At 41.1% G+C, this 26,476-nt stretch overlaps 3 protein-coding genes across 6 annotated transcripts in view; all 3 read left to right on the top strand.

Moving 5' to 3' along the window:
• Positions 1–7,128, top strand: part of LOC124285828 (trafficking protein particle complex subunit 13-like) — a 194,562-nt gene extending 187,434 nt beyond the window's left edge. For all 4 annotated transcript variants that reach the window (XM_046722096.1, XM_046722095.1, XM_046722094.1 and 1 more), the window contains 4 exons: positions 819–1,020; positions 1,635–1,735; positions 2,590–2,743; positions 5,532–7,128. In XM_046722096.1, coding sequence (XP_046578052.1) covers positions 819–1,020; positions 1,635–1,735; positions 2,590–2,743; positions 5,532–5,633 — 559 coding nt within the window. In that variant the 3' untranslated portion in view covers positions 5,634–7,128. The remainder of the gene's footprint in view (positions 1–818; positions 1,021–1,634; positions 1,736–2,589; positions 2,744–5,531) is intronic.
• Positions 7,129–9,114: 1,986 nt separating this feature from the next.
• Positions 9,115–13,015, top strand: LOC124285873. The gene is made up of 3 exons (XM_046722153.1): positions 9,115–9,166; positions 11,874–12,073; positions 12,738–13,015. Exons 2-3 carry the CDS (start codon positions 11,907–11,909, stop codon positions 12,934–12,936), a joined length of 366 nt encoding a protein of 121 aa, XP_046578109.1. The 5' UTR covers positions 9,115–9,166; positions 11,874–11,906; the 3' UTR covers positions 12,937–13,015.
• Positions 13,016–22,266: 9,251 nt separating this feature from the next.
• Positions 22,267–26,461, top strand: LOC124285856. Its single transcript, XM_046722130.1, has 3 exons — positions 22,267–22,372; positions 24,254–24,481; positions 24,704–26,461. The coding sequence occupies exons 2-3, from the start codon at positions 24,303–24,305 to the stop codon at positions 24,897–24,899; spliced, it is 375 nt and encodes a 124-aa protein (XP_046578086.1). The 5' UTR covers positions 22,267–22,372; positions 24,254–24,302; the 3' UTR covers positions 24,900–26,461.
• The last annotated feature ends 15 nt before the right edge of the window (positions 26,462–26,476 follow it).

Here is a 26,476-nt window from a genome sequence, read left to right as displayed (position 1 = left end):
TTAACAATATGAACAATGAGAGAACACCATGAATAGGTATGTTAACACTTTGTGAACATTGAGTAAGTATTGTGTTAACAATATGAACAATGAGAGAACACCATGAATAGGTGTGTTAACACTTTGTGAACATTGAGTAAGTATTGTGTTAACAATATGAACAATGAGAGAACACCATGAATAGGTGTGTTAACACTTTGTGAACATTGAGTAAGTATTGTGTTAACAATATGAACAATGAGAGAACACCATGAATAGGTATGTTAACACTTTGTGAACATTGAGTAAGTATTGTGTTAACAATATGAACAATGAGAGAACACCATGAGTACATATGTTAACACTTTGTGAACATTCAGTAAGTATTGTGTTAACAATATAACAATGAGAGAACACCATGAATACATGATAGCACAGTGTTAAAAAAGTGTGAACACTTGTAATCACTTACTGACCACAAAGTTTGGACTAAGTGAACAATAAGTGAACATAAGGTTATCACCCATGATAGTGTGTGAACAATGAGTTACCACTATGTTGACAATGGTAACACTGTGAACATCATGTCACCACCAAGTAGAGTTTGTGGACCAGGAGTGAACACTGTGTTACTCCTATGAGCACTCTGGGCACAGTTTGCAAGTACTGTAGTTCTATGGGCTGACTATGATGGAAAACAGGAACACAGTACAAGACCATTGAAACAATGTTTAAACTCCTTTTGAACACCATGTCAACTGACTTTTTGAACTCATGTTTCTGCTCAGACAAGCAGTACATATTCTCCACCTGTAATATATATGTGCTGTTACTTCCAGGATGAAGCAGGTGTTTGGCAAGGCCAACTATTTGAACCAAATGGACACCCGTCAGTACCTGTACTGTCTGTCACCACGACCTGAGCTGTACTCAGAGAACAAGGTGCTGAAGGGAGTCACTAACATTGGCAAACTTGACATTGTTTGGAAGACCAACCTCGGGGAGAAGGGGCGACTGCAGACCAGCCAGCTCCAGAGAGTGGTAGGAACTTGAGAGAGGGGCACCGAGCTAGGTTCTCCCGATGATTAGTTCTAGAGATTGGTAGGAACTTGTAATAGGGAAACTGAGGTAGATTGTCCCTACAGTGAGTTCCAGACATTGGTAGGAACTTAGGTAGGAAAAATAGAGTAAACTCCCAACAATTATTTCCAGGGAGTTGTTCAAACTTATCACTGAGCACTGTGGTAGATTCTCACTAGGTTCAACTCCAAATAGTGGCAGGATCTTGTAATAGGGGAACTGAGATAGATTCTCACGACAATTAGTTCCAGAGTGGTAAACTTGTAATAGGAGTACTGAGGTAGATTCTAACATTCAGTTCCAGAGAGTAGGGACTTGGGGGCTTTGAAGTAGAGAAAGTTCACAGTGTCCAATAGGCTCTGTGAGAAGACTTTTATGTGACTTGTAGGAAGAGTGTTATAAATCAAATGTCATGCATATACATTCTGTTCAGTTCCTTGATTCATATCAGTTTTGAAAGCCTCGAATTCTCAGTATGAAATTACAATGTCATCTTCTAACTACCGGTAATATTTGAGAGCTTTATAGTTTCAGAACATTATGTAGTCTGTGTATGGAATGCTTCTCCTCTTCAGGCACCTGGGTTTGGTGACATTCGGCTGACAGTGGAGTCAGTTCCTGACACTGTGGCGCTGGAGGGGACCTTCGCTCTCACCTGCAGGATCACCAACTGTTGGTGGGTATCTACAGCGCCGGAGACAGCTTCCTACACTGTCATACTTATTCATCACATCTACTTCATGGAGTACAACAGTGTTTGGTCACTCACTGAGAAATAACTGATTTAAGGCTTTGTTAGAATAAGTTGAAAATATGTATATTTAGCTTCATTTAGTTCATTTTTTTGTGTCACTGTTTTCTACAGTGCTGCTTCACATACCAGTTGCTTTGCACAGACATGAAAACATGTTTAGTAGTTAGACTTTCATAAAATGTCTTGAATTTAGCATTTAAATTTATCCTCTTTGATTATGTGTGATGAAACCATATTCAGACCCATTCTGTAAACAATTTTAAAACATATTTCTTGATACCATAACTTATAGAATACATGATATGATGAAGTCACAAACACATTTGTACTGAAGAAGTTAAAGTATTCATTTGTCATCCCAAGGGTAAAATCTAATGACTAAGCCCTACAATGTTTCTTGCTATGAAACAAACTGGGAGTTACCTCCCTTTTGTTGATTAGTTTTATAGCTTTGCTGAATAACCAGACAGTTACGAAAATAATGACACCATTACAAAATTATATATTGTCTATCTGATATTTTTTTCAATTTGCTGCATATGAATATTTTATTTCAAGAAATAATTAAATGTTATCCAAGACTGTAGGTAAGATTTTGTTATCCCATCCTTTGTTCTGGATCGATAGATAATATCTGTGAGGATCAAGCAATATAAACTTGCTGTACATGACATAGGGATAAGGTTCAATGTAGCATTTGCAAAGACAAAGTCATAGTAATAGTATGCCAGACTTTGTGCAGATCATGTTGAGGATACTGTGTGACACTGTTTCAGTGAGAGGACAATGGACCTGACACTGGCTCTCCAGAACCAGGGTGTGACAGGGCTCATGTGGTGTGGCATCTCAGGGAAACAGCTGGGGAAGCTGCAGCAGAACGACAGCATGGACATCCCCCTCACCATGCTGGCCACGACTCCTGGACTCCAGGTAAACTTAGTCCCCCCTCACCATGCTGGCCACCATTCCCAGACTCCAGGTAAACTTAGTCCCCCCTCACCATGCTGGCCACCATTCCCGGACTCCAGGTAAACTTAGTCCCCCTCACCATGCTGGCCACCATTCCCGGACTCCAGGTAAACTTAGTCCCCCTCACCATGCTGGCCACCATTCCAGACTCCAGGTAAACTTAGTCCCCCACCATCACCATGCTGGCTCCAGGTAACCATTCCCGCTGACTCCAGGTAAACTTAGTCCCCCCTCACCATGCTGGCCACCATTCCCGGACTCCAGGTAAACTTAGTCCCCCTCACCATGCTGGCCACCATTCCCGGACTCCAGGTAAACTTAGTCCCCCTCACCATGCTGGCCACCATTCCCAGACTCCAGGTAAACTTAGTCCCCCTCACCATGCTGGCCACCATTCCCGGACTCCAGGTAAACTTAGTCCCCCTCACCATGCTGGCCACCATTCCTGGACTCCAGGTAAACTTAGTCCCCCCATCACCATGCTGGCCACCATTCCCATGGACTCCAGGTAAACTTAGTCCCCCTCACCATGCTGGCCACCATTCCCACCATGGACTCCATAAACTTAGTCCCCCTCACCATGCTGGCCACCATTCCCGGACTCCAGGTAAACTTAGTCCCCCTCACCATGCTGGCCACCATTCCTGGACTCCAGGTAAACTTAGTCCCCCTCACCATGCTGGCCACCATTCCCGGACTCCAGGTAAACTTAGTCCCCCCTCACCATGCTGGCCACCATTCCCGGACTCCAGGTAAACTTAGTCCCCCTCACCATGCTGGCCACCATTCCTTCCTGTGACTCCAGGTAAACTTAGTCCCCCCTCACCATGCTGGCCACCATTCCCGGACTCCAGGTAAACTTAGTCTCCCCTCACCATGCTGGCCACCATTCCCGGACTCCAGGTAAACTTAGTCCCCCTGGCCACCATCACTCATGCTGGTCCACCATTCCAGACTCCAGGTAAACTTAGTCCCCCTCACCATGCTGGCCACCATTCCTGGACTCCAGGTAAACTTAGTCCCCCTCACCATGCTGGCCACCATTCCTGGACTCCAGGTAAACTTAGTCCCCCTCACCATGCTGGCCACCATTCCCGGACTCCAGGTAAACTTAGTCCCCTCACCATGCTGGCCACCATTCCCCATTCCTGGACTCCAGGTAAACTTAGTCCCCCTCACCATGCTGGCCACCATTCCCGGACTCCAGGTAAACTTAGTCCCCCTCACCATGCTGGCCACCATTCCCAGACTCCAGGTAAACTTAGTCCCCCTCACCATGCTGGCCACCATTCCCGGACTCCAGGTAAACTTAGTCCCCCTCACCATGCTGGCCACCATTCCCCATTCCCGGACTCCAGGTAAACTTAGTCCCCTCACCATGCTGGCCACCATTCCCCTCACCATGCTGGCCACTCCAGGTAAACTTAGTCCCCCCTCACCATGCTGGCCACCATTCCCGGACTCCAGGTAAACTTAGTCCCCTCACCATGCTGGCCACCATTCCTGGACTCCAGGTAAACTTAGTCCCCCTCACCATGCTGGCCACCATTCCCGGACTCCAGGTAAACTTAGTCCCTCACCATGCTGGCCACCATTCCCGGACTCAGGTAAACTTAGTCCCCCTCACCATGCTGGCCACCATTCCCGACTCCAGGTAAACTTAGTCCCCCTCACCATGCTGGCCACCATTCCCGGACTCCAGGTAAACTTAGTCCCCCTCACCATGCTGGCCACCATTCCCCTCCAGGTAAACTTAGTCCCCCCTCACCATGCTGGCCACCATTCCTGGACTCCAGGTAAACTTAGTCCCCTCACCATGCTGGCCACCATTCCCGGACTCCAGGACTCCAGGTAAACTTAGTCCCCCCCTCACCATGCTGGCCACCATTCCCGGACTCCAGGTAAACTTAGTCCCCTCACCATGCTGGCCACCATTCCCCAGACTCCAGGTAAACTTAGTCCCCCCATCACCATGCTGGCCACCATTCCCAGACTCCAGGTAAACTTAGTCCCCCTCACCATGCTGGCCACCATTCCCGGACTCCAGGTAAACTTAGTCCCCCTCACCATGCTGGCCACCATTCCCGGACTCCAGGTAAACTTAGTCTCCCCTCACCATGCTGGCCACCATTCCCGGACTCCAGGTAAACTTAGTCTCCCCTCACCATGACTGGCCACCATTCCCCATTCCCGACTCCAGGTAAACTTAGTCCCCCTCACCATGCTGGCCACCATTCCTGGACTCCAGGTAAACTTAGTCTCCCCTCCCATGCTCACCAGGTAAACTTCGTCTCCCCTCACCAGTTATTCCCACTTGGTGTGCATCCCTTCCCATCTCCCTCTCCAGGGCTCTAGTTAGACATATATTGACCATGGTTGTCGTAAGAGGCGAATGTGTGGTCAGACTTGCTGACTTGGTTGACACAAGTCATCATATCCAAACTGCCTAGATTGATGCTCATAGTGTTGATCACTGGATTGTCTGGTCCAGACTTGATTATTTACAGACCGCCGCCATATAGCTGGAATACTGCTGAGTGTGCCATTAAACAACAAACAAACAAACTTATGTTAACACCCAGCACCTCATGGACGTTCCAGATATATGTACCGTACACACTTCCTGGTTAATGTACACAGATACATTGAATGTTTTATTCTAATGACAGAAAATGTAGTGCCTCCAGTCCAACTTATATTTTCTTATTTTGTAAAAATTCATTTATTGTGGTGTTATTATATTTTCCAGACAATATCAGGCCTGCGACTTACAGACAACTTCTTGAAGCGCACCTATGAACATGACGAGATAGCTCAGGTGTTTGTAGTGGACGATGCATCACTCAGATAGATGCTCAGGACCAACTCATCTTATGTACCGTGTGTGAAAACAGCAATGTAAAATTTGCCTCTTGCAAGTTTACGTTTAAAAGATATTGTACATCATTAATTTAAGATATGTTGTCTGGCGTTGTACTGTCTGATTATCCTTAATGTTGCACAGTGTTATACTCCTCAATATTTTATTAGGATCATCAGTGTCTAGGTCGGAACAGAATGTAACTGAATGCTTGGACATGTTGTCCTACTAATAGTATACTGTCATAAAATATCACTATTTTAATTGAACAAATACACATTTCAGTAAGTTGTTTGGCCACAGTGTAAAATGTATCAGTAAATTGATAAAATTGTTGTGGTATATACTGGTTGTAAATATCACGACTAGTAGTATATTTCATCAATGCCTATGAGATAGAGTAAGATATGCACAGAGCAAGATAGACCCACCCACATCAAGGTTGTCAATGGCAAAGTGCAATATTTACATGTTGGGTACTGCAGTCTTTAATAACAGTGCAATCTCAAACTAGCACTGACACAAGAGGGGAGGCATTTCCCTAGCTGGTTCTGTTTCCTAATTCTCTTGTCATATTCATGAAAATGATATTTGTAAATTTGTTACACAAAATACTGTTTTCAAGTAAAGGATACTTCAGTATTTTTTTTCTGCACCAGCAAACTTAAAATGTGTGAGGTGATAATAAAGTGTATTAGATAATGTGTTTGGTAACATTAGGACATTTTTGGTAACTTTTACAATGCCTGTTTATTTCAAAGTACATGGGGCGGTGGGGTAGCCTAGTGGTTAAAGCATTGGCTCGTCTCGCCGAAGACCCGAATCCCCAAATGGGTACCATGTGCTAAGCCCATTTCAGGTGTCTCCCGCCGTGATATTGCTTGAATATTGCTAAAAGCGGCGTTAAGCCATACTCACTCACTCAAAGTACAGGAAGTGAAAGAAAGTCAGAGTTATCTCCCTTCCCCATTTATATTTTATCATCTCAGAAATGTGTTGCAGACTTGGCAGAAACATCCATTTTTAGACTTTTTAATTCTTTCCACATATGCAATATAATGTATATTGTATGTGTAAAATTATAATATTAAGTCACCCTATCCATCTAATTCAAAACAGCCAAGACAACATGCCGACTTTGCACTTTTTCAATTGTATTTCCTGCACTTTCACTGGTATATTTGTCATAATGGTGAGGATGATCCCAGAGGTGGATACAGAAGATGGATGAAGAAGAGATTCAGTTCCTAGAGTTATAACTAGAGTGACTATGTTATGCAATTCAGGTATATATGTTTTATGCTGACTTCGAAATGCAGACAACTGGTTGGCAAGCATGATGAAGCAGGCAGATGTGAAGGATGTATGGTGTATATGAACTGTACATAGGTGTGTATGTAAATATTGTCACCTTCCAAGGCTGCCATGTGAACAGTTGTAAGCTTATGTACAACACATGGTTGAATATAAACAGCAATGTGAAACAGATTTGTCTTGCTTTTATTCTTGTTGGGTATATCATTTTATCCTGTTGGATGGGTGGGGTGTGGTCCCCAAGATGGGAGTAGGTGTGGGTATATAGAGGATATTATATGAGTGCCCATGTCATACTATGTTTACGACACGAGTGCCTAAATGTTGGTATTTCGAGCGAGGTTTAGGCACGAGTGAGTCGTAAACATAGTATGATTTGGGCACGAATATGATATTCTGTTAAGTCGTCAAATTGAGGAAAATAACCCAAATCTACTTTCAAACATAGGCTGTCTACCCGCCGTCTCTGCATATAGAACACAACGTCACAGAAGAAACGTGACGTCATAGCATTGTTCATGACATCACGTCACCATGACAAAGTGATATTTTGCACTAAGGCATCGTATGAAAAATATGAACCTCGATATGTTCGCCCGTGTAGGTAATAAAAGAGGTTATTACATGACAGTTTTCCTTTCACCAGTCACATCAGCCTGAGGGCCGAAGGCTGATGTGGTAGTCAGGGCTGACTGGCAAAAGGGACACTGTCATTTCATAATCTTTTTAGCATATATCACATCAAGGGACGTAACTCTAAAATAAACTAGTTTTTGAGCGTTTGCATGTATTCATTCCTTACCAGTTTAGTAGCCGGGCAATACAGCTGATATGGATTTTGGGCCTTATGGCTGACAGTCAATATGGACATATGACGACAGCCAGTATTGTACATGTGCAAAATGGTCCATATTATTGATAGGTATATGATAAATAGTGATAAACAATGACATTTTCCATCACCATTCATTCCCCATCTAACAATTCAAGTTTACAAGATAAGCCTGTAGATTAATTACATGACAGAGCAACTGCCTCCATGTGGTAGTAGATGAGCAACACTACCCTGACAGAGGAAGGTCAGTGGTTTCATCCCCAAATGTATCATACCAAAACAACTCATTGTTACCATACCTGGTTCTCAGCACTAAGGGGGTGGAGGGGTAGCCAAGTGGTTAAAGCCTCCTCTCAAGCCCAAGACCCAGTTTGATTCCCCAATGGCCACAATGTGTGAAGCCCATTTCTGGTGTCTCGTGATATTGCTAAAAGGGTGTAAAACCAAACTCACTCACTCACTCAGCACTAAGGGGATGAAAGGTCTGGTTGGTTTACAGGTTTCTGAGTGGATATTGTATGTTAAATCGCCACATCTCAGTGTGTTTGAGCTCTAAAATGGGCTTCAATTAAGATAGTACAAGCAGAGACCAATACATCCATGCACATGGCTACATCAGAGCAATCATCCTGAACCAGATATTAGACCTCATTTCACCTCACCTTATTAATGAAGACTGTGGGACACCAATAAGGGTGCTTTCATGTTTGAGGGTTTAGTTGAGTTATCACAATTCAGGGCTTGAAATGTAATATATTTTAGTGTGGCTTTTAATATGCTTACTTTACACTGACATAAATTTTGTATTCCTCAAAATGCGTTCTTCCATCTTCAAGCGACAGTGGGGTAGCCTACTGGTTAATGAATTCTCTGGTCACGTCGGGTTCGATTCCCCACATGGCTACAATGTGTGAAGCCCATTCCTGGTGCCCCGTGTCGTGATATTGCTGGAATATTGCTGAAAGCGGCGTATAACCTTACTCACTCACTCCATCTTCGAGAGCGGAAAGTCGGTGGTTTGATCTCCTGGCCGCATCCTACCTAAAGTGTACTTGTTACCCTATTCAGCAAGGACTGATAGGCTTAGAGTCACTACAATTAAGGATGTCAAACCTCGGGCTGGGCATATTTATAAATGAACTAACACTGCAAATAGGCATAAATCGAGACAAAAAATATGCAGACATACTGGAGCGCATGCATCACGCATTCACGTCTCTCTGTAAGTGAAATAATCTTGAACGCCACGTAAATCCCATTTCATCCCCCCACCCCCACCTTACCTTCACCTTCGTCAAACTGACCTTACAGGTCAAGCGTAGCCTACCTTATCCAAATATCGTCACACCCATCTCCAGCATACCTCCACGATAAGGTGAGCTTCTCTCTGCAACACTATCCCATTAGCTATATATCAAGACTGTCATTTAATCTCTGCAGAACAAAACTTCGCTTTTTCCAATAAGTCAGTAGAACACTTTTAGTAAACAGGTGGTTTTCCTATAGAGAGATGGTAGTATTTACACACATGAGGTGGCCTAGCCGACTCGGGCAATACGTCCACTTGTGTGTACACAAGACCGTGACAAATCTCTGTATACAGATTGTGGAATGTAGGAATCTTCTGTCCATGCATTCCTGAAACCACTGAAATACAACAATTATTAAATTTAGGAAAATAATACACATGAACGAGTATCTTTTATTTGTTAACATCTTCAGTATCGGTTCCAGTTTCTTCGGTGTAGGATACGAATACCACAGTTTGGCTGATGGCGACATCATAATCTGAGACCAAGCAGCGATACCATATACATTCTCTGTGACGATCAACGATATTTAAACCATTATATACCGTTGTCACTGTTGTTGAAGATGATTCCGAACCAGGATGTCACCGACGTGTCTATATAGGTCATATTGCAAATTTATAGAAATTTATACATCAACCATCAAGAGCTTGATTCCGGATATAAATTCCTCGGAATGGGGTGTCTTCTCGATTATACACAGGAAACATCGTATATATATGGTGTATGTTTAACATATATCATGGTTGTTGTATATATCTACTCTTCCTGGCAGGAAGACCTACGTCTCGTGTCAGTTTGCCATGGTGTAAGTTAACTGTCTCGCATGTGTGTCGGAAGCAGATCTATGTCCAACACGGGGCTAGATACCAGGACACGCCTATTCCTGTCTTTATCTCGCAAGTTTGCTCATAATTGTTCAGTGTTCGACGTGGCCTGAAATCCAAACTCCTCGCTTCGCTAGTTTTCGTCTCTTTTCTGTTTTCACAAGGTAAATATAGCATTTACTCCACACTTGGCCTCCACAGCTATGCAGGTTTGTTGCCTCCGTAACATATTTAATGGTACATCCAGGTTGCGAGTAATCTTGTAAACGGGTACACATTGAAGATATTTATATTATTATGTTTAAGATGAAATGTTCATTCATATACACACGTATCAAACTTTCCTCAACCATGCTTTCATTTCAGTGTCTGATTTAATATCATCTAGTCGATTTGTCGTAGAGTGATGTATTGCAACATGATATATAAGTGGGATCAAAACAGATATATTAAAAATAATAATTTTGTTTATGCCTACTCATCATTAATCGCGTATTAGATAAATGTTATATCAAAATTGTTGTAGTTCTATCATGAATGTAACTTTCCAGACATGAGAGAAAACCTTGTTTGCGTCACTTAACACTGTTTCAACTTTGTAGCTGCGATCTTTAAATAATCAATCCTGAAAAAGACAATCCGTTGTTGACACCTTGAATCAACTAAGTCAGCGAGACTGACCACCCAGTCCCATTGGTCGCCTCTTACAACAAGTTTAGGTATTAGACTAGAGGACTATATTCTTGACCGAAATCCGCGACTGAAAACCTTGTCACGCATGTTGTGCCCTTGGATACTTCTTTATGGGGGTGAGTGATAGCAGTCTCCATTTCTAGCATATTTATGCGTATCCGAGATATAAATTATGTTCTTTATACCGGGGAAGTCGAGGCGTTGAATGTTCGACTGTTTAATACCATCCTACCACCCTGATATGTGTTATTATGTATACTAACTCCCATATTATGCAATAACATTTTTATCATATACCGTAACATAAAATTGTAAAATGTTACAAAACAAAAGTGGAAGCAAAACATTTTTACCTTTGTTGAAAGACATTGTCGCTGGAAAACTGGCCGACCAGACGAGCAGACGACACACTAAGGGACGTAACTCCAATTTCTTGACCAGACAAGTGATCACCCATTCTTCATGCATAGTTAAACAATATCAGCGGGACCGCCGACGGGGTGATACGAGTCTTGTTATTACATCCCCTGTCATATGATGGCGCTTCTGCACATGCAAATGGCCTCACATCAGTGAGGTGTATATGAAAATAATGGGGCCTATACTATTTAATGACGTAAAAGGAATACTGTCATTTGTCATTGCTGTCAGAAAATACCAAAGACAAGCCAGAGGTTGATTGATAAATTGTGGACATAAAATCATCCTCCATCATAATCGTGTAAAGAGTACATAAAGTCCACATAGCTAAAGCGCTAATAGTGTTGATAGTAAGGTCGCCCTGTTTGGATACATTTGTTTGTCAAACTATGAAGATCCGGCTTAGACTTTATCTTCAGCAACACATGATTGTCCAAAGTGAGTGAGTGAGTTACATTTTGCGCCGCTGTTAGCAATATTCCAGCAATATCACGGCTGGGGACACCAGAAATGGGCTTCACACACTGTGGCCATGTGGGGAATCGAACCCGGTCTTCGAACCCCTTAACCACTGGGCTACCCCACCGCCCCTGATTGTCTTAAGAGGCAACGGGGTCGGTTGGTCAGGCTCGCTGTGGTGATTGGTGCACATCATCGTATCACTGTTACGTAGATCGATGTTCATGATGTCAATCACTGGTTTGTGTGTCCATTAGCTACAGATACACCTGGAAATTACGAGTGCAGCATTAAACAACAATCAAGTTGTAACCTTAACCGACGTAATAAAATTATTGTATGAATGATTGAATATTTGCACGTCCCCCTTCAGTTGCCGACTCCTAACACTTCAGTCAGTCTCAAGATGGCCAACCGGAAGTTCTATGGTGCCATGGTCATAACAATCCTAGTGACTGAGCTGCTACTTGCGCCGTTCTTTTACGGCCTGTGGTTGGGTGGCGCTCGAAGACATTTCATCACTAGCGTCGTCTGTGACATCGGATTGTTCTACATGATTAGAAACATTATAGAGTAAGTATATAGCATTCTTGTAACAGCTGGGACGCCAACCTTGGACGTAACACAGAAGTTTTCATCAAATCAACAATGGCTCTTCTCATGCAACAGGAGGTCGAAAATATCTACATCTAAAATGTTCAGGGACTGCGAAGGCAGACTATAGTGATATGTCTGCTTTTTCAGATAATGAAAGAACAGTGGAACTTTATTGAACATCTTTTTAGTACCGTGTCCTTCGTATTTGACTTGTAGTAGTGGGCCTTGTGTAGTTGTCACAACAGAATTAAGATCAAATGCAAGATAATCGAGGACGGGAATCCGCATCCTGGAAGACTTTCTACGTACAAGAGTCACGGCCTGTGTGGTAGATTTCATCTGAATCGTCCGTAATATATAACCGTAAAATTCTCACTTTATCTTCGAAATGTAAACGAACGAAATGGTTTCCCGTTTGCTCAGCCTGGTAGAAATGCATACTAAAGTAACGCTTAGAACACTTCCAAAGTTCATAATAAAAACTGGCAATGATACTAAATAATAATATTATAATGTGAATAATAATAATGATAAGATGCGATGGTAGTGGTAGGAGAGCCATGCCTATTCACGATGATGATGATGATGATGATGATAACAGTATCATCAACTCACTCACTAATTGGGTTCTGTGTTTCAGACGTCTATATCCAGTAAGGCACTGGAAGGAGGGTCTAAGACTGGCCGGCTACCTGACAGCGTTCTACTCATTAAACATGTGCCCCAGTGTGGCAGTCTTCCCGCATGTGTTTACCTGCATCAATGCAGCTTTGCAAACTACTCAGACCTTCGTGAACATTTCTGTGATTGTGCTGGCATTGATATATGTGAAGAAATGAGATCAGTGTACTCTTTAACGCTATAGAGCTTGGCTTGTCAGCACGTACATCTAGTAAATAAAGGCTGTAGTACAGATATGCTGAGGGCTATGTTGTGTGTGTCTGTCCGGATCAGAGCGGCTGCACAGTGGTTAAAGTGTTCGTTCTTCACGCCGTAGTCTCGGGTTTGATTCTCCACATGGGAGCAATGTGTGAAGCCCATAAGCGGCGTAAAATCATACACACTCCCTCGTACGCAGTGTTATCACATGATATAGAGGTGTGGTGAGGTGAAATGGGGTTTAACGTCGCACTTAAGAATACTTCGCTCACATGACGACGTGCATGCGTGTGTATGTGTGGCTGCTTGTATTAGCCCAGACTTAAGCTGGTTTTATAGTGCTAGCTCACTGAGATACCATGACGCAGTGAAGCATGATTCTACCATGACTTCAGTAAACACTGGATTGTGATTGGTTAATTAAAGTCATTCAGAGGTATATAATCACGTTATACAGGTCTCTGTTTTCCGTGCGCAATCATACATGGTTTACGGTAATGCACTATTTTTGTCTGCCCACTAACATGGCGGACACCAAACAACCTACCGATGCATCGATAAATTACGGCGATTTACTGTCGGAAATTACACATATGTCTTTAAAGATGGATTTAGCGATGACGGGCTCGACTCACTACTTGCGTAAATCACAGCAATAGGTGTTTATACATACAAAAGTACTTCGAAAGCATGGAAACAAATATTCAGTCGAACAAGATCAAAACATCGTCTGCTTTCCGAATAAAAGTTCAGCAAAAACAAATATGTTTACGTTGATTCTATGTTACGTCAGAATAGATCCAGCAATAGACTGCTACATAATTTCGGAGCACCTTTAGAATACAGCACCACAACTTCTCGTGAGGACGATCTCTGCCGTAGGTCACGTGTCATTAAGACAAGCAACCAGTTTCACGGTGCATGCATGAATGACGCGCTTTTATATAAATCGGTGATTTTGTGACAGAAAAGTGATGTAGGGAACACTGTAAGGATAATGTGGATCGCACTAAGGAACGAGGGAGACATGAGCATGTGTAGTGACGGCACGAGGGTGAGTTAGCCTTCGAATCATTACTTTACAAAATTTATGTTGCGTGTGAAAGAGGCTTGAGTGCAAATTCCAGACCAATTTCCATTAGCCCAAAATGTCTACATTAACCCATTTCATAATGTACTTTCGACGTTTTTGGTTTCCCGTTTTTGTGTGAAATAAAAGTATTAAAATGCAAAAAGGAAAAACAACAAATGGTACTCACGTATTACACCGGTCATGTACCTGCTATATTGGATTAGGTCCCCTAACCCTAACCCTAACCCTAACCCTAAACCCTAAACCCTCAGCCCTAACCCTAACCCTAACCACTTGAAATAATCCTAATAAATAGAATGCATTGACCGAACCACCGGACATGTACCTACTATATATTGCATTAGGTCCCCAACCCCAACCCTAACCCTAAACCCTAAACCTAACCCTAGTCCTAGTCCTAGCCCTAGCCCTAGCCCTAACCCCAATCCCTTGAATTAATCCTAATAAATAGAATGCATTGACCGAACCGGCGCAAACACGACTGACGTGTCTAGTGTAATGCATTATTACCGCTTCGAAAAATAAAATACTAATAAAACACTTTTCTATGTAATGGTGCAAATTACTGAATGACAAATATATATATGTAAATTTAAAAAATTAAAAAATACAAAATACACAAAACATAACACCTCAGCAGCCCGTAATACAAATAAATATGAGCGTATTAGTGAAAAAAGAAAAATATTTCAAACTGGTGCTTGCAAAATATTGCGCATCCGCCGGTATACAACTACTGGAAACTCTCAACATCGTTGGGCTTATGCAATGACATAGCTCGTAGAGATGAAACACCAGTGAGCGGAGCTTATACGCCCTCGCTGAGCCAGACAACCGTGTTGCCATGCAGGCGTCATAAGGCATTGTTTCGAGAACGTGCTTTCGAACAAAATCACATTACATTACGTAAAAGGGTATTATGACGTATTTTTAAAGTTTGTGGTGCTGTATTCTAAAGGTAGGCCGGATGTACTAACATCGAACGCCGAAGAAATTTTAATGCCTTCCGTCCACATAAATAAACAGTTGGGTTATCAATTCAAACAAAATGATATTTTGAAATTTGTACTGTTTCAAATTCAGCGGTAGTAAAACACAATTACTGAATCTGCAAACCGTTCTGTTTAGCCCAACATATATTTTTTCTAACAGTGTAATATCGTTGAAAAAGTTATTTGGCTTAGTCATGATCCCTCTTATCCGTTACACTGCTTGATCTAAAGTAGTCTATAAAAGTATAATTAATTACCTTACCGTGTTTATGCCAGAGGTACACCCTCATGTCCTGGTCCATCCTTTCGGAAATATCACCACAAATCTGGCTCTTTGTCAACAGACTCGCGAACATGCCAGCGAATCCGATTCAATTTGAATTCACTACACTTTGAAGCCACTAGGTCACAAAACACTTTCCAAAATGTAGAAAATAATATCCGTAGAATCGAATTTGAGCACAAAGTACACACATGAGTGTGTAAGTCACCACAGCTGTCGCACGCAGACGTAGAGGTGAGTGAAATCGTCAAGTTGACAGGGCGCAATATTCAACAGCATCTAATTCGGTACAACCCGGACTTCTCGTTACAGCAAAAGCGCCTCTACTCTTAAATTTTGTACCAGTACCAGTAATTAGATATCAAAGACTATCTCAGTCATACAATCAGGTTAACCTTGCTCAAACTGTCAGTGGCTCTCCTGTCGCATCTTTCCAAATGTAAACAATGACTTCGAGAAAAGGTCAAGGCCATGAGGTTGCTGCCACTATTCTGGTGGGGAAAGGGTCTACGGTGGAATTTTCAAATGTGAACCAAGCTTTTGAAACTTATTTGATATATGTTTTCCAACTTATCAGTTAATGATTGGTGATTGATGCATTGAAAACACAAAACGTGATTTGTTATTACTGAATCTGGAGTTTATTAGTCATTGACGGTTTGCCACCAAACACCCCGTTTCGGGCGATACCACTTGAGATTGGAATGCGAGGCCGCTTCACGTATTGACTCGTCACCAAAGAAAGAGCTCCACCTGAAATTGTTCATAAAATTGTCATGGTAGAATGGAGATAAACCTACTGTGTTGGAAAATCAGGGTATATAACGAAATTATAATAGCTCTAAATTGTTCATTTAAAACCTCACGCTACGCGTTCGGTTTTAAATGAAATTTAGAGCTATTATAATTTCGTTATATACCTCTGATTTTCCCACACAGCAGGTTTATCTCCTAATTCTCTACCATGACTTCAGTAAACACTGGATTGTGATTGGTTAATTAAAGTCATTCAGAGGTATATAATCACGTTATACAGGTCTCTGTTTTCCGTGCGCAATCATACATGGTTTACGGTAATGCACTATTTTTGTCTGCCCACTAACATGGCGGACACCAAACAACCTACCGATGCATCGATAAATTACGGCGATTTTACTGTCGGAAATTACACATATGTCTTTAAAGATGGATTTAGCGATGACGGGCACGACTCACTACTTGCGTAAATCACAGCAATAGGTGTTTATACATACAAAAGTACTTCGAAAGCATGGAAACAAATATTCAGTCGAACAAGATCAAAACATCGTCTGCTTTCCGAATAAAAATTCAGCAAAAACAAATATGTTTACGTTGATTCTATGTTATGTCAGAATAGATCCAGCAATAGACTGCTACAAAATTTCCGTGTTAAATTTATTATCAGCTTTCGTCAACGATATCGCCACTGATCTTGATCCGGTAACGGAGGATGCATTAACATCGAACGCCGAAGAAATTTTAATTCTAATGCCTTCCGTCCACATAAATAAACAGTTGGGTTATCAATTCAAACAAAATGATATTTTGAAATTTGTACTGTTTCAAATTTAGCGGTAGTAAAACACAATTAGATCTACAGAATCTGCAAACCGTTCTGTTTAGCCCAACATATTTTTTCTAAATGTATAATATCGTTGAAAAAGTTATTTAGCTTAGTCATGATCCCTCTTATCCATTACACTGCTTGATCTAAAGTAGTCTATTAAAGTATAATTAATTACCTTACCGTGTTTATGCCAGAGGTACACCCTCGTGTCCTGATCCATCCTTTCGAAATATCACCACAAATCTGGCTCTTTGTCAACAGACTCGCGAACATGCCAGCGAATCCGATTCAATTTGAATTCACTACACTTTGAAGCCACTAGGTCACAAAACACTTTCCAAAATGTAGAAAATAATATCCGTAGAATCGAATTTGAGCACAAAGTACACACATGAGTGTAAGAGTCACAACAGCTGTCGCACGCAGACGTAGAGGTGCGTGAAATCGTCAAGTTGACAGGGCGCAAAATTCAACAGTATCTAAATTCGGTACAACACGGACTTCTCGTTACAGCAAAAAGCGCCCCTACTCTTAAATTTTGTACCAGTACCAGTAATTAGATATCAAAGACTATCTCGGTCATACAATCAGGTTAACCTTTGCGCAAACTGTCAGTGGCTCTCCTGTCGCATCTTTCCAAATGTAAACAATGACTTCGAGAAAAGGTCAAGGCCATGAGGTTGCTGCCACTATTCTGGTGGGGAAAGGGTCTACGGTGGAATTTTCAAATGTGAACCAAGCTTTTTCGGTAAACTTATTTGATATATGTTTTCCAACTTATCAGTTAATGATTGGTGATTGATGCATTGAAAAAAAAAACGTGATTTGTTATTACTGAATCTGGAGTTTGTTAGTCATTGACGGTTTGCCACCAAACACCCTGTTTCGGGCGATACCACTTGAGATTGGAATGCGAGGCCGCTTCACGTATTGACTCGTAACCAAAGAAAGAGCTCCACCTGAAATTGTTCATAAAATTGTCATGGTAGAATGGAGATAAACCTATTGTGTTGGAAAATCAGAGGTATATAACGAAATTATAATAGCTTCTAATTTAAAATCATTTAAACCCTCACGCTACGCGTTCGGTTTTAAATGAAATTTAGAGCTATTATAATTTCGTTATATACCTCTGATTTTCCCACACAGTAGGTTTATCTCCTAATTCTACCATGACTTCAGTAAACACTGGATTGTGATTGGTTAATTAAAGTCATTCAGAGGTATATAATCACGTTATACAGGTCTCTGTTTTCCGTGCGCAATCATACATGGTTTACGGTAATGCACTATTTTTGTCTGCCCACTAGATATCTAACATGGCGGACACCAAACAACCTACCGATGCATCGATAAATTACGGCGATTTACTGTCGGAAATTACACATATGTCTTTAAAGATGGATTTAGCGATGACGGGCTCGACTCACTACTTGCGTAAATCACAGCAATAGGTGTTTATACATACAAAAGTACTTCGAAAGCATGGAAACAAATATTCAGTCGAACAAGATCAAAACATCGTCTGCTTTCCGAATAAAAGTTCAGCAAAAACAAATATGTTTACGTTGATTCTATGTTACGTCAGAATAGATCCAGCAATAGACTGCTACATAATTTCGGAGCACCTTTTAGAATACAGCACCACAACTTCTCGTGAGGACGATCTCTGCCGTAGGTCACGTGTCATTAAGACAAGCAACCAGTTTCACGGTGCATGCATGAATGACGCGCTTTTTATATAAATCGGTGATTTTGTGACAGAAAAGTGATGTAGGAACACTGTAAGGATAATGTGGATCGCACTAAGGAACGAGGGAGACATGAGCATGTGTAGTGACGGCACGAGGGTGAGTTAGCCTTCGAATCATTACTTTACAAAAATTCTATGTTGCGCAGTGAAAGAGGCTTGAGTGCAAATTCCAGACCAATTTCCATTAGCCCAAAATGTCTACATTAACCCATTTCATAATGTACTTTCGACGTTTTTGGTTTCCCGTTTTTGTGTGAAATAAAAGTATTAAAATGCAAAAAGGAAAAACAACAAATGGTACTCACGTATTACACCGGTCATGTACCTGCTATATTGGATTAGGTCCCTAACCCTAACCCTAACCCTAACCCTAACCCTAAACCCTAAACCCTCAGCCCTAACCCTAACCCTAACCACTTGAAATAATCCTAATAAATAGAATGCATTGACCGAACCACCGGACATGTACCTACTATATATTGCATTAGGTCCCCAAAACCCCAACCCTAACCCTAAAACCCTAAAAGCCTAACCCTAGTCCTAGTCCTAGCCCTAGCCCTAGCCCTAACCCCAATCCCTTGAATTAATCCTAATAAATAGAATGCATTGACTCCGAACCGGCGCAAACACGACTGACGTGTCTAGTGTAATGCATTATTACCGCTTTCGAAAAAATAAAAATACTAATAAAAACACTTTTTACTATGTAATGGTGCAAATTACTGAATGACAAATATATATATGTAAATTTAAAAAATTAAAAAATACAAAATACACAAAACATAACACCTCAGCAGCCCGTAATACAAATAAATATGAGCGTATTAGTGAAAAAGCAAAATATTTCAAACTGGTGCTTGCAAAATATTGCGCATCCGCCGGTATACAACTACTGGAAACTCTCAACATCGTTGGGCTTATGCAATGACATAGCTCGTAGAGATGAAACACCAGTGAGCGGAGCTTATACGCCCTCGCTGAGCCAGACAACCGTGTTGCCAGCCATGCAGGCGTCATAAGGCATTGTTTCGAGAACGTGCTTTCGAACAAAATCACATTACATTACGTAAAAGGGTATTATGACGCATTTTAAAGTTTGTGGTGCTGTATTCTAAAGGTAGGCCGGATGTATTAACATCGAACGCCGAAGAAATTTTAATGCCTTCCGTCCACATAAATAAACAGTTGGGTTATCAATTCAAACAAAATGATATTTTGAAATTTGTACTGTTTCAAATTCAGCGGTAGTAAAACACAATTACTGAATCTGCAAACCGTTCTGTTTAGCCCAACATATATTTTTCTAACAGTGTAATATCGTTGAAAAGTTATTTGGCTTAGTCATGATCCCTCTTATCCGTTACACTGCTTGATCTAAAGTAGTCTATAAAAGTATAATTAATTACCTTACCGTGTTTATGCCAGAGGTACACCCTCATGTCCTGGTCCATCCTTTCGGAAATATCACCACAAATCTGGCTCTTTGTCAACAGACTCGCGAACATGCCAGCGAATCCGATTCAATTTGAATTCACTACACTTTGAAGCCACTAGGTCACAAAACACTTTCCAAAATGTAGAAAATAATATCCGTAGAATCGAATTTGAGCACAAAGTACACACATGAGTGTGTAAGTCACCACAGCTGTCGCACGCAGACGTAGAGGTGCGTGAAATCGTCAAGTTGACAGGGCGCAATATTCAACAGCATCTAATTCGGTACAACCCGGACTTCTCGTTACAGCAAAAGCGCCTCTACTCTTAAATTTTGTACCAGTACCAGTAATTAGATATCAAAGACTATCTCAGTCATACAATCAGGTTAACCTTGCTCAAACTGTCAGTGGCTCTCCTGTCGCATCTTTCCAAATGTAAACAATGACTTCGAGAAAAGGTCAAGGCCATGAGGTTGCTGCCACTATTCTGGTGGGGAAAGGGTCTACGGTGGAATTTTCAAATGTGAACCAAGCTTTTGAAACTTATTTGATATATGTTTTCCAACTTATCAGTTAATGATTGGTGATTGATGCATTGAAAAAAACAAAACGTGATTTGTTATTACTGAATCTGGAGTTTGTTAGTCATTGACGGTTTGCCACCAAACACCCCGTTTCGGGCGATACCACTTGAGATTGGAATGCGAGGCCGCTTCACGTATTGACTCGTAACCAAAGAAAGAGCTCCACCTGAAATTGTTCATAAAATTGTCATGGTAGAATGGAGATAAACCTACTGTTTAAAACCCTCACGAAAATCAGAGGTATATAACGAAATTATAATAGCTCTAAATTGTTCATTTAAAACCTCACGCTACGCGTTCGGTTTTAAATGAAATTTAGAGCTATTATAATTTCGTTATATACCTCTGATTTTCCCACACAGTAGGTTTATCTCCTAAATACCCCACTCAGACACATTATACTGACTCCGAGCCGACCAGTCCGTGTTGTACCTATTAATGCTGAGCGCCAGGCGGGGACGAATAAGTACCATAGTTTAACGTCTTTTGGTATGACGCGGCCGGGGATCGAACCCGCGACCTTCCACTCCATGATGTAGAGATATATTGGACCTGTATCCGTAACACTATGGTTTAAGAACAACACGCATGTAAACATTTATCATATAACGGTTAGGTTTCGCGACATGAAAGGATTACAGGATATTCGGTATTCATTAGGATCAGCTTCAATGTTTTAAATGATGCATGTATGTATGTATAACGATTGACAGGTGAAAGATTTAAAGTAGTTGCCGCTGTACGCTGAATTCCGCCAGTTCCCAGCACGTCAACAGCTCGCGTTCACACACAAACATTGAATGAAGCTTTTTAAGCCAAATAAATCATGATTAGAATCAAGGAGACAAACAGAAATAACATTTTACAGAAACTAATCGTCTTTGAAAGTGTCAAATCACAAATACACGTGAGAGGTGCTACTGTGTGCGGTACGTGCAAAATATACTCATGCCAATAATGGTTGTCAGCCCCCCCCCCATTTTAAAAAGTTGAATATACAAATTTAGTATGTGCTTCGGGGCAAATTATAAGTTTTGCAGACATAGCTTGTGTGGCCCATTGGCGATGTTTGTTGTCGACACCATCTTTGTTCTTGGTATATACATTTATAGTTCATGATCCCCTACTTCTGTTACTAGTATATTTCCGGTACTGAGTTATCCTTGATTAACAATGAAGGACTCCCAGAATGGTTCCCAGAAGTGTGGTAACATCGGCAGATTCAACCGACTCATTTTTTTATTAATGTTAAACGAACGTACTAATTTAATCACGAATATATCCATTTACACGAACATAGCTAACTGCTTCTTAGTGTATCATTCACCTGATGAAGGAGTAAGAGTCTACTCCGAAACGTCGTGTTTCTCATAATAAAAAAATCACATCCATAATTTTAACCGTTTATGTGTATCAATTTCGGAATGCCGCTCAAAGACTTCACATGAATATCATTAACTAGGCACTGACAGTAAATATAGGTTCTGATATGCCTCAGGGCAATTTCTTTCAGCGCGTTCATATTTCGCGGTAAGGAGAGTGCTTCATGCTTGCGAAATATTTACAAACAAACCATCGTGGCGGGAACGGCCTTCACCTTGACCCGATGAGCTGAGAGGTCTTTGTTGAAAGCGCGTCCCTCTGCGAAGACTTATCATTATCGACAGGTTAGTCTGCTTGATTTTTGACGTTTCACGAATTCACGTGGATATTTATGTCGATAAATTGTGTTTACCACATACTTCTTTAAGCTAACACCATAATTTGATCTGTCAGTGAATTTGTGAGCTCGATTAATGGTTAATGTTTAAATAGTTCGCCGATGAGCGATTGTCGTTTGACAGGAAGGGTTGGTCAGTTTTGTTTACATTAGGATTTTGCGATTGAACTTTGGACATATATGCTGTACAGTTCTCCTCGCATGATATCTCAAACATGCACCGTCTGTCCGACCTTAGACATTGTTCTGCAAGTACAATATATCGATACATCACATACTTACATATATATGAACTATGACAAGAGACCAGATATCTATTATATGGTCTCTGCTATGAGTCATTGCAGTCAAATTATTTTCAGTCTCAATGCGTTGACTCTAGTTTCTTTGTTAGGGGTTAACAGACGCTGCTTGCAAATAAACTGTACCTCAGTCTGCACGGTCGAACAGTTCTGCTGACTTGGTAGTTTGTCTATCGACACGGAACAGGTGGGCTCACAAACACTTGCATTATGTTACCGGTTGATGCTTTGTGTCACGCTAAGGAATGCACTGTGAAGGTTGGGTTCTTGTAAGGCGACAAATGAGGTAAGGGAAGCTCAGAACGCTTTTATATGTAAGGAAATGAACAGATGTAAAATAGATGTCTTTCTTATTTATCAAACATCATGTCGGTTAGATCAAGCACAGCGGATGCATGTTTATATTTAAACCAAAAGGGGTGATGGAAGATGTATGCCAAATGGTTAATGTATAGGAACATATCACAGTTAATTATGTTATTGATGAATAATGTTTACTGATTGTCTGATACATGCATGTATGTGTACGTACGTACGTCTGCATATGTATGTCTGTATGCACGTCTGTACGTATGTATGTAGGTAAGTAGGATTTGGGTAGGTATGCATGGCTGTATATATATGTACTGTAGGTAAGTGATTATTGATAGACTGTATGTATGCATACATGGATGGATGGATGTGTTGCTGTATGTATGTAGTACTAGTTAGGCAATAAGAGATGGATAGGGTTATGGAGGACTGTAACGTCCAGTATTACGTAGTTATATCAGAGGGTTCAAATAAAACCGATGAAGTGATCAGTTTCTTCAGCCGAGTTTTTGGTTGACCTTTTCATGATTTTGTTCATCTGGCCCATAGAGTGGTCCTTAAAAATGGAAAATGTTGCAGGTACATTTAGACCGAACAGTATAAGGAGAGAAGTAACGTTAAGTAGGTAGCGTGCATTTTGTTTCCTACAGGTCATGGGCGGATCCAGGAATTTTGAAAAGGGGGGGTTCAGGGTTCGAACCCCCTGAAACCCCATTTGGCTCCGCCAACGCAAAAAAATCTTCAATGTGGTCTTAAGTCATTTTCAGGTGGGGGTGATTCGAACCCTGAAACACCCCACCCCCCACCCTCTGGATCCGCCAATGCAGGTCATCCTTCACATTCCTCGAATCCCCATAAAATCGAATAATAAAGGTGCATTCTAAAAAGCTGTTCAGATAAGATAGAGGCACCATGCACACGTGCCATTGTATTTTTATATATGCCGTAACTATATTTGCTTCAGTACTTCTTCGTTTGGAGCCCGAAAAACAAACGCTAAACATTGCCATCCATTCAGGTTACTCTCGTTTCCCTTCCTCAAAGACCCGTGAGAGTAAAATAGATTTCACTGTATTTCTATGTCATATAAATAGACATTACAGTCAGCATGCTCACATTTCGTGGCTGTAACGCTTAAACGGATATTTATAGACCAGTTAAGTACTCTTATCGTAATGCTATGAACCTATTAAACAAACATTTTGTTTTTGCAGGTAACATCGATAAACACTCCTTCACTTCAATCTCTTTTCAATCGTTGCCATGGAAATCAAGGTCAGCTTCAGCGTCTCCATGGTGATCGCAGTGGTATTGGCAGAAGCCATGAGCTTCCTGTGGTACAACAGCAACTCCCCCTGGGGGCGGAGGGTTGGTGACCGATATCTGATTACCGCCCTTGTTTCTGATGTTGGGCTGGTGGTTCTTCTGAAGTTCCTCATGGAGTGAGTATCTATCAGCAATATGATTTCTAACGGCAATTTCAACATTTATTAATGTATGATACAGTCCAAAACCCAATCCGACTCCGGATGCTTAAACATGGCATGGTTATCGTTAGTCAGGTCTAGAATATTTTCAGGCAGTGTGGATAAAGCAAGAAAAGTACTTTGCTCATGCATAATTCAGAATGACGAACATATACATCTCAATGAATTTTATTACAGGAATTACTGGAGCATCGGAAGATGGGAAGACGCCGCCATATTGTCCTGCTTCTTGACCTTGGTGTACATGACCTTGGAAGCTCCACACATCGTTCACAACAGCAATAGTTTCACTCACTGTTTTGCCCATTCGGTTCACAAGTTTTGTGTCATGTTCGTCATGTTGTTAGCCCTCGTTTACTTCAGGCACTACTAAACCTGACTGAGGCACAAGTGGTCCAGGCGTCTAAGGTGCAGCAGTTCGCTGTGTAGAGTTATGTCCCTTTGGCGGATCCAGCAGGTTCATATCACAGGTTTTCCGATTCTAAGACTATGTTTCTAGGTTTGTCAGCACCATACTGTGCTCGTGGGTTCTTCTAGAGTGGTACATCACTGTGGACGCCTCGTAGTTCACTGCCAAATGCATTCAATCACAAGGCCTGGTACAAGTAGAGGCTTCTAGTAGGCTGAGAGAAGGTTGAAAACTGTTTTCTTCCTCTAAAAAGACAGTTGGCCTGGAAAAACGAGAAGGGTATCTTTGACTATGTCTGTAAGACTGTAACAGTCTTCCAAGACGATGCTGATCAAAGGACCAACGATAGTGCCCTATATGAAATCCCACCCTCACTGAATACATAATTTTGGTGCTATAGAACTTCCTGCGGGTCATTGTATATGATATATATATATGCAATTACTCACCAAGTAGAAGCTAAACTGCGCATCATTGTATTGCAATATTTAGAGCAATGATTTTCGAAAAAGATATATGGAAATACCTACCCAGTAGAAGCTAAACCAGAAGATGTAATTATCTTCGCCGGTCAACTTGCGCTATACAATCAAGTAGTTAACTCTTTCCTTTTCGAGTGCTGATGTCATTAGTCTGTGACAAGTTACTGTCGTAGTTTTTAGTTCCCGTTGTATTTCATTACTATCTTAGTGGTCTAAAGGCTCAATATAATTCATTCAGTTAAAAACATCTCTGCCGTATCTCTGCCACCCAGAGATGTGACTGTATTCATTGGCACAGAGCGTGGGAGGTATTCCTTAATCATATCTTCACTATGAAACATCAATTAAATGATTTTAAACTGTTTTGTACTGTTGAACTGGCATCACGTAACACGTGGCTACGATGTCCTAAAGTTCATAGTAGTGGTTACCGTATTCCTTCATCTAACTTGCACGAGACTCTTAAGGCAAATAGTTGTAGGTTTAAATCTTCATGTATAAATTATAGATTAGTAGTGACTCGTGAGAACAAATTATCACTACAAAAGACGGGCGTAATTAGAGATTTGTGAAATCCAGAACCATGTCGAAACTGACATCAACATGTGTGACTACTGCCTTATGTGTCAATTATCTAGACTTGCCCATGGGAGGTATAATCTAAGAATGACTAAATACGTATACTAGTATATCATTGAATGTTCATGAAATTGTTAATCGACTGTGACTTTGGTCTTTCTTCCAACAGCATGTTTAATCGGATCGACCATGTAGTGTTCTTCGTATCTACTGCAATGGAAAACAAGCAGAAAAATATCAACAAGACTTTAACTATTCAATTATAATCGATCATGCCCATAGCTCTCACTGCTTGTTGTATTGTGATAACCTGACATACCTCCTGCATTTAGAGAACCTAATTGATGTTTTAAAACATTATTTAACGTTTTGATCATTTATAGTTGTTACATGTTGTTACGTATACAAGTAATATGTAAACATGTGTTATGCTAAACGTCTTCTGAATAAAGAGTCTACATTTTCGATGATATATTTATG

Source organism: Haliotis rubra, unplaced genomic scaffold, assembly GCF_003918875.1.
Source record: "Haliotis rubra isolate DU_JTF1 unplaced genomic scaffold, ASM391887v1 Scf37, whole genome shotgun sequence".
NCBI lineage: Eukaryota > Metazoa > Mollusca > Gastropoda > Lepetellida > Haliotidae > Haliotis > Haliotis rubra.
This window is presented reverse-complemented; position numbering and strand designations above follow the sequence as displayed.